At 43.0% G+C, this 9,356-nt stretch overlaps 1 protein-coding gene across 1 annotated transcript; it reads right to left on the bottom strand.

The window, feature by feature from the left end:
* Positions 1-9,245, bottom strand: ROPN1L (rhophilin associated tail protein 1 like). Its single transcript, XM_009276981.2, has 6 exons — positions 9,085-9,245; positions 7,141-7,298; positions 4,894-5,017; positions 4,561-4,722; positions 1,976-2,151; positions 1-83 (listed from the first exon to the last, which is right to left on the bottom strand). Exons 2-6 carry the CDS (start codon positions 7,269-7,271, stop codon positions 20-22), a joined length of 657 nt encoding a protein of 218 aa, XP_009275256.1. The 5' UTR covers positions 7,272-7,298; positions 9,085-9,245; the 3' UTR covers positions 1-19.
* Positions 9,246-9,356: the final 111 nt, after the last annotated feature.

The following is a 9,356-nucleotide window of genomic DNA, read 5'->3' as shown; positions in this document are numbered from 1 at the left end:
TGCTGAAGAGTAGGCTTGATCAAAACAGTGTTGAGGGCTGGGTCAGAAAGTTTCTGAGCAGCACCATGCCAGTTTGTTGGTTGCTGGAAAGGAATAAGCCAAATGTTTTAGAACAACACGTTAACATGGTAAATCCTAGTGTGTTGGACAAGATACAGTTGAGGGTTATATTAATTGCAAGCAAGAGCGGTGTGATCAAGAAGTGGTTCTTACTAAAAATTGTCAATCTGGTAACCGTAATGACAAAACAGATTGGTTCATTTGTGTGCTCGTGCATTTTTGAGCTCCCATACATGTGGAGCTGGTAGCAATCTAAGACAGAAAGACCAATTCCAGATAGATGGTAGGAAGAGTCAGTATCTGTCTGCAAACATGCCACGTAGGCAGCACTTGGAGGACAAGCCTGTTACAGATCTTTCAAAATTGGTTAAAAATGAAGTGCATTTTGTGTGACCTGTGTGCGACTATGGATGAGTGGGAGTTTATCACTGAAAGCTGGATTGAAGACACTGTCATTTTCATACATTCCTAATGCTAATTCTGTGCTAATTCTAGCAGAAATATATGCAGTATCTTGATGGATCCTTTCCTCCATCTGCTAAAAAGTTAGGAGGTTTTGACACTAGATTTTGTGGGCACAAGACTTCACATAACCAATCCAAGTCTATTAGAGATGAGATTTTCACCTGTAGCAGTTAGCATGAGTTAGACCTAATTAGCAGCTGTTAGCACAAGCCTATGAATTTTAAGTTTTTGCTGTTGTAGAAGTTGACAAAAATACGATCAACCATCTGTCTAAAGCAACAGAATAGTGTTGCTGTGCTCAAGAAAAAAGGTAGCCAAACTATGTCAATACCCTGTTGATCATCATGAAGTGCAGGTGTCCAGAAGTATTCAGAACAAACAAGCTGTGACCACCAACGATGGTGACAGCACATCAGAAAATGTCAGCGCACTTCGAATGGGCCGATCACCAACAGGGTATTCTCTACCCAATCCTGTAAGAAGGACACCTAATAATATTGGGGGAAACCATCGTTTGCTAACAGACTACTCGATGAAGCCAACAGGTGAGAACGGGGTTGCTTCTTCATTACGAAGCAAGCCAAAGGTTACACAATGGCACAGAAAAGACCTGAACGCAGCTGTCGTCGATAGCAAAATGGATAGCCACACGGTGAGTTTTTGCTTAACCTTCAACCTACACATCTCCTGCTGTGAAGAACCACGTCAGTTCATGGCTTACTGACAAGACTGACACCAAACTATAAAGCCAACCCCAGAGCAAGCAGAGAGAGAAACACAACAGACTAGGAATGTACCCAACCACCTCAACTTGGTACAAATAGCAAAACAGGATGAACTATTCAGGTGGGACTATGTCCTGCCATTGTCCTTCATATCCACTGAAGGCAGCAAACAGTGAGACCATTCCAGGAAGGACAATTTACCATAGCTAATACTACAAAAATTGAAGAGTCAAACCATTTAAGACCAAGCATACACTAAATATTTCCCCAACAAAATTTCTAGGAATAAGTAATTCAGGAGAAACATGACAGAAAATTCAGACCTCAAGTGGGGACTCACAGTTTCTCTCTCTGATTTATGGTCTATGTTAAATCAAAAGAGCAGCCCGTAAGATGCTGCTGGTTCCAGTACCAGTAATATGCAGGTGATACAAACCTGTATATAATCGCTTCCTACAGGGAAAATTATACCACCAGGTAGTGACTTCAGTATTTCAAAGACAGATGGATAAATAATAATTTATCATTAAACAGTTCAAACCCCGATGTTGACCACTTAACAAAAAATACCTATGTACACTTTCAATATAACCTTAGTCAACCTTTACTCCTGTCATTGTGGCTACACCCAAAGTGAAGATAGACTATTCACCTGAAACTAAAGGTTTATGGAGAAGCCAGAGGTGATCCATACATTCAAATTCCATGCGTGGATTTTTACTTACGCTTGTTCCTTAATTCCGTGGAGGAATGCTTCAGTTTTCTCCTCTGGTATCTCTCCATCAATACTGGCCAAATAGGAGTAGAGGAATGAGAATGTTTCGAAGGGAACGCGAGCTGCTCCACCTTCTGGGTCCCTTGTTAAGATTTCGCAGGCATGTTTCATTGAACTCAGTAAGGACTGTAGGGGGTTCAGTCAAGAAATGAAAGGAACAGTATCAGAGCCACGAACATCCTTTGCATACCATGACAAAATCCACACTGTAAGCCACTGAAAGTGAGTGTAAATGAGATGAAGGCTTTATCATAGTTACCTAGCTTACAACCCCAAATATACCCTCCAGTGCAGGTCCAGGGATGGAAACAAAAACGAAGTTCTAGTAGAAACAGGAGTAAAAATTACCAGAATCCCATGATGTTTTAAGATTGCACAGGGTAGTCTGAGCCTTATCTCCAATATGGCCAAATTGTTCTGTTCTGCTACCGTAAAAGCTCAAACATCACTATACCTAGCACTATATATACGCGCACATGTGTGGTGTGTATGTATATATACATATGTATGTATATGTATTTCTTATCTCAATGGATCTAAAGGAATTCTCAGCAGCGGTTAAGACAGACAATCTACAAAACCCAGAAAATTCATATGGTTTTGATGATTTTTTACTATGACATAATATTAGTATGATATTAATTCTTAGGAATGCTGATATTTACTATTTGCCCTATTTGTGTGCAAGTTCCATTTTAGTAGTTAGTAGAAACAGCACTGAGGCAAAAAGCATTTCAAGAATGTTTCAGTTTTAGTCAAAGCCAAATAACATCCGAGTTCCCTTTAGAACAAACATGCCTCAAAGTATTAATTCCAAATATACTTTAAAAAAATCCTTTATTCAATATGATGTCTATAATCCAGTGCCCTATGCACGCTGAGCTACACGGGGAAACATGTGGAAAAAATCACCATTGAGCTTCATTGAGTCAAAGACTGGTTTGACTCAATCCATCCAAAGACTGGATGCCATTAAAACAAAGAAAGAAAGAAACAAACCCCCCCAAAACCTCACACAGGCCTTTTTTAACCCGAGTAGTAATATTTTTGCTATAACTTTTTCAAAATCTATCCTTACCACTTCATTAATAAGCAAGCAACGACTTTGTAAAAAGTAAGTATTTCCTAACAGTAGAACAGCAATATTTAAAATAAATGCAGTATCTGTTGAAGATCTAGCACACAGGCCAGAGAAGTGTCATTTTATAATCCCTTAACAGTTTTACTTAACGTAGTTCCCCCCTGGGAGGCCTCTGTGGGCAAGGAGAGGCAGTTGCCTACATGATGGCAGACGCGACCCTCTGCATTTTGCTACCCCTCTACTGCCGTTCCTGCTCCTGCCGCTCCAGGCTGCCACGTGCTCGCTCTCAGAGCGCAGCAAAGTTATTCACATCGATTTCCCCACCTGTCAAAGGCAGTTTAGCAGGCTACTTATGTGGTCATTTCTCCAAGGCTGTAAATACACATCAGTGCTTTACAGAAAGAAACTTTGGATGACTAGTGTTTTTAAGCAGCTCATACTTGTCTACTCTTGTATCTTACCCGTGACCCTATTCAACTTTGAACACAATTTACAGCTGCAGGAAAATAATGTAAATTTCTTGTGTGCATCTTCCTCTCCAGTTTAGGAAATTTAAGTTTAGGTTTCAATATGTAGAGCAGAAATCAAATCATTCACTTAATACCTGAAAGGATGCATAGATAGAGGTACATTTAGACTGTCTAGCTTCATCAGAACGATGTTCCTGTGACTGTTTTTGTTTCAATTTTTTTTTCTTAAATAAGTAATGTTGCTGTTCATGTAAAAAAAGTAAGATAGAACCCAAACTACAAAATCATGTTGGGAGGGGGATCGGAATCAAGAAATACACAGTTGAAATGAATAAATATATAAATACATGATTGCATCGCCAGGCCAGGTTAACATTCAGGGCTTCCAGATATTGCAACATTCTCAAAATATTATTTAACATATATTTTCTTTTTAGTACCCCTTCTTCTCTGCTGTAGAAGTCATTAAAAATATTATACTTCATAAGAACATCAGCTTAGTGCATTTTATAATCTCTCATTCTGTTGAAATGCTCTGCTGAGACTTTATTACTGACATTAAAAGCATTAAATGTAGATTTAGTAACATTAGCTGGTTCTGTGAAAATTTAATTGGCTACACAATCAATTAAAAATTGATCGTTTAATTTCTCCCTCCAGTTCTCCTCCGTGGATATTTACACTGATGCCATAAGCATCGTTCCTCTATCATCCTCTCCCTCATGGTCCAAGCTCCCTGTGGACACACTTGCTCTTCTACTGCCATCCCAGTAAACTGAGGACTTGGCCCTCTTTCTGGTTAAGCTCCCCTAACCAAAAGCTGATGGGCAACAGAAGTAAACACGCAAGCCACTTTGCCAGCTGCTGCAAAAGCAATCACCATTCCCCAAAGTCCATCTGCATTAATTGTTCTACGGTCTACCTCATATACGATCATATAAGACTGTTTGCGTTTGGATACGAGGGCTCCTGCTGTGAACATACCCTGCCGAGCAAGCTGCACCCAAGTGCCAGAACCTTCATCCATTCCACCTCCTCACCGAAGTCATCCAACTGCAGGATAGCTTTCAGTTGCTCCTCCGGCAAGCACAAGTGCTTCCACTTTTCCTTCAGTTCTGCAACATTCACCATGCCTTTGGGAGAGAGCTTTAAACAAAATCATGATACCACAATAAGAACTCCAAAAACCAAAATGAAACTAAGAACACAGTCCCTCCCCAAAATACGTCAAATACTTGACAGTCAGTCTCCCCAACCATCCCCAATACATCAGCATTCCTTGATAGCATTGTGCATTTGATAAAGCTTGGTTTGTACCTGTTTGTGCAAGATTTTAAGGAGTCCTGGGGTCAAACCAGCGTCTGTTTTCTCTGTTGCCAAAGGCATTTCAATCCTCTCCTTCACAGGAAGGGGCTCACCTTTTGACAATGCTGAAAAATACCTAAGTGAATGGGAAGAGCAACACGCTTCAATGCCCATGGTCATTACAAGCTGCATAGAAGTAAACGCTCTTACAGTTCAGTGAATGAATCCGCACGCTCCCGTGCAGGAGTGGCAGCACTCGGCAAGCCGCCCGCCTGCACAACTCCCATCTCCCCCCGCCCAGATACCACCTTTCTTTTTAGTGGAAACCACAATCTTTAGACTTTACACACTCCTTTTTACAACGCTCTAATAATTCTTAAGGCATTTAACTTATTTTGTGCACGATATACTCAGCCCTTCTTGGCAGAGAGTGACTTATTAACATCAGGGTGGGCTTGCAAACCAAAGCGCAGGCTTTTCCCATTTGACTGTCGAGCACCTTAGGGCTGATTTGTTTAACATTCCCCTCACACGCTACCCAAAAAGCATGACTGGCTCTTTACGCTGCAACTCTCTCATCAGCGTTTCTGCTATTTCTGTCCACGCCAAAATAAAATTTAAGACTAGAACAGAAAGGGAATTAGATGCACATCCTTTTAATTATAAGGCCACCACCACCTTAAGAGCAACCACCTCTGCCATAACTGGCCAGCAATCTGAACCATGCAAAAAAACTTAGTTTTCATTCAGTCAATAGCAGGTCTAACTTAAGGGTTTCTCCGTTCGCCCTCCCTCATCTGCCCTGGTCACCCATGTCCACGCCTAGGCTATCCCATGCTGTGCAAATACTTGCCAAACTGCACAGCAAGCAGCACTGCAGAACTGAAGTAGTGTGACTGTATAGAAATAGATGCACGGTATGTATGTACATATAACACCTGGGCTATTTTTCAGCCAGATTCATTTCCCCATCTGATTATTCATAGGGACATGCACTACAACACCGGCAGAGCATGTGAAACCACAGCCTTGCCCTGCTTTGCGTGGCTCCCAGGTCCAGACCTTCCTCCACCCCAGGTGCTCTTGCACCAGGGCATATTCCAGAAAGGGGTGCGCAGTCAGCAGTAGCCACCCACTCATCTGCAGGAGCTCCTCCGACTGAGTTGGTGCGATCTTTAATTTTAACCTTAAGCAGAGGTCAGGGTCTGGCCAGCAGCGTGGCCGCAGCAGTGCTGCACTGCCCCTGCTCTCACCAGCTCCACGTCCCAGCAGGCTTAAGCTACCTGGTAGCTGCCGCTTCCGAGTGCTCGGTTGGGGCAAGGTCCCTGCACATCCATGGCCCAGAGGTATGCCGCACTCCACCTCCATCACATTCCTAAGAAGCACCATGCCGTTTTAAGATGTTCCCGCTGCCTTTCTCCAACACTGCAGCTGTAGCGATTCAGCTTCAGTTTTTTTTCTTTTTAATGGACTAGCCAGACTCCAGCCTGGCTTTGTTAACAGCCTCCCCTCCCTCACGTACACAGCACGGACTTTTTTAATCCCCCCCAGTTGGGAACATCTCAAGAGATACCTTTCAAGAGCTTGTCCACACAAACTGTAGGACAGGAAAAAATGATAGTGAGCGGTTGCGGTAAAAGAAAAAAAAAAAAGAAGTTAAAGAAGAAGAAACATTTAAATATCTTAAAACAACTTCATGATGAGAGATTTATTATATAGACTATCACCTAGAAGTCACAACTTTCCAGGCTCTTTTCCTATTTCAGTAACATTTAAGGAGGTTCCTTAATTTTGTTCCTGGAAACAACAACAAAGAAAAGAAACCTAGGCAAGCTTAAGAATTAGAAAGCTATTTCTAGGTTTCCTTTAAATGCCAAGAATTTAATTAAGTCTCACATGGGGGGGGGGGGGGGGGGGGAAGATTTGGTCTTTCTTAAACTTAAAGGACCTCTTTGCTCTTAAAGGACAGAGCAATTAGCAACAACAACAACAACAACAAAAATTAAGATGCATTCTTCTATATGGAAATAAAACTATTCCAGAAATATGCCAGTCCTAAACCTCAATGAAACAGAAAATAAATCAAGTACTACACTATTCTTAAAAGGCTCACATGCTGCATTAATGCACAGAAGCACATATGCAATACACAGCCTGGTTTAATATTCAAGCCAGCTCCACCATACAATAAACAGGAGCAGCGAGATTTTGTGGGTCCGTACACATAGTGCTACATCATCACGTGAGCATCCTACTTACGCAGCTGCCCACTGCAAAACATCACGAGGTTGAGTCCTAATAGCAGCTTTGGTAAATTGCTTCAGGATATCAGGTAGCTCAGGGGGGATTTTGATCTGCTGAGCACAAAACATGGTTTCTGGAAGAGGCATGGTCTGTTTGCGTTCAGTGACAAGGACCTGGAAGAAATAATAATAAAACAGCAGTTCACAGATGCAGAATGTGAATGAAAACCTGTGTGTGCATATGGGGGGGCAACAATCCTTGTACCCAAACTCCCTCCTGTCCTACTCAACTGCTGGGGCTACTGGAGAACTGACAAACTCAGAAGGGTAAACAGACGAGCACCGCGAGTCTCTAAAAACCTTAAACTCGATGGCAACACAAAGCAAAAGACTGGAGCTTGGACACCAACCGCAGCTCTGGGTAAGGAGAACTACTACTTTAACAGGTATCTTTAGATAGTTTTAAACTGATTTTTTTCCTCAAACTTACCACAATACGAACTTGTAAAACAGGTAGTCCAGACATATCACACCACACGTGCCAAGGTGAAAGCTAGCTATATTAACAACTCACTACTGCAAGCCAAGGAGAGTCTTGTCATTTTTGTACAGAAGCTAGAGTATGCAGATTACCAAGTTTCTATTGCGTTTGTGTATTCAGAAAACACTGTAGCAAAAAGTTACTAATTCGTGCTCCTGGCAGACTTTACATCAAAAAATTACAGTGATGAACAAAACATTCACGTATGCTGCAACTACGCATTGCACTTTGCTCATACAGCTCTACAGGTAGGTTTGTCTTACTCAGGATGTAACTTACTTGCTGCAAGGAATCCTGTGCCCCAAGATCCAAAAGAAGGGGCAGACATAGGTTATTGTATGGTCCTTATCCCATTATAGCATCTGAGCGCATTCAGTGGGAAATCTGGGCACTCTCCTCATCATTTAAAGGACAAACTACAGCCTACTTAAGCTGACTTCGCAACAGAGCTGAAAACATGTCAGCTATTTGCAGAAGGGAAGCAACGGCATCAAGAAAGGAATCAATGTAACAGCATCCTTTATCCCTTTTGATTTTTTTTTTTTTAATTTTTAAGATTAAAATAAGAGTATCTGGCAGGTGGCTTTCTCCCCCTATCATGTGAATATTCCTGTATTGGAAAAAAAAATTAAAAGTCAGCAATGGAGAAATGGGACTGCTGTGACTCAAGGCTCCTTTGAGGATCAAACCGTACTCAGAACTTTATTTCTGGAGAAATGCAGACAGGGTACAGCGTCTTCATTACTCCAACGCAGCAAATCTGCATCAGGGACAGACTTCAGAGTGTGCATTTAATTACTACATTGGTCACGCACTTTCAATAACGATTCAAAAATGCAGCTCTAGCCCAGGGACTGAAGCTGAAGGCAAAATGTTGGGGATTTCAGGATAAGCTAGGGAACAGAAAAAACCTTGAAGAAGGAATACACGTGTGTGTGCACGTGCCCTTGGGAAGCAGTTAAAGAAAAGAATAAAAAACTAATCAGAAAAGTAGAGAGAAAAAAAAGCGCGAGACCTGCTTTTCTATAGTAAGCCATTAATCACAGAGTCACAGAAGGGCTGAGGTCGGAAGGGACCTCCGGAGGTCATCTGGTCCAGCCCCCTGCTCAAGCAGGTCTACCTAGAGCAGGCTGCCCAGGACCATGTCCAGATGGGTTTTGAGTATCTCCAAGGAGGGAGCCACCACCACCTCTCTGGGCAACCTGTGCCAGTGCTCAGTCACCCTCACAGTGAAAAAGCGTTTCCCGATGTCCAGAGGGAACCTCCTGTACACACACGCACCTAGCGAGCAGAGTGAAACGCAGCCGGGTCAGCCAGCCTTTGCAACTTTTCGCTATCAGGCCGCGGCAATACCTAGCGTTTGTGCTCTAACACGGGTTACTCTCTTGCTGAACACAGCGGTCATCTAATCTCTCTCACCTCCTATTTGCTCTTATTTTCTATTTTTCCGTTCATGCGTCCAAAACTAACCCCGGGTGTTCTCGGTACAAAGCGAAAACCAACAAGTATGCGCAGGCAGGTTCGACTTGCCTAGCTGCTGGCGACAGCGATCCACAGGCCCAGAGCCGAAAAGGAGCGCGGCTGGCTCTGGACGCCCCAGCCACCCGCTTCGGCAAGCCGGCCCGGCCCGCGGCCTGAGGGCCGGGCGCCCCCTCCCTCCTCCCGGGCCGCCCCGAGCCAGCGGAAGCGCC

This window comes from Aptenodytes forsteri, unplaced genomic scaffold (genome assembly GCF_000699145.1).
Source record: "Aptenodytes forsteri isolate BGI_AS27 unplaced genomic scaffold, ASM69914v1 Scaffold322, whole genome shotgun sequence".
Classification (NCBI taxonomy): domain Eukaryota; kingdom Metazoa; phylum Chordata; class Aves; order Sphenisciformes; family Spheniscidae; genus Aptenodytes; species Aptenodytes forsteri.
This window is presented reverse-complemented; position numbering and strand designations above follow the sequence as displayed.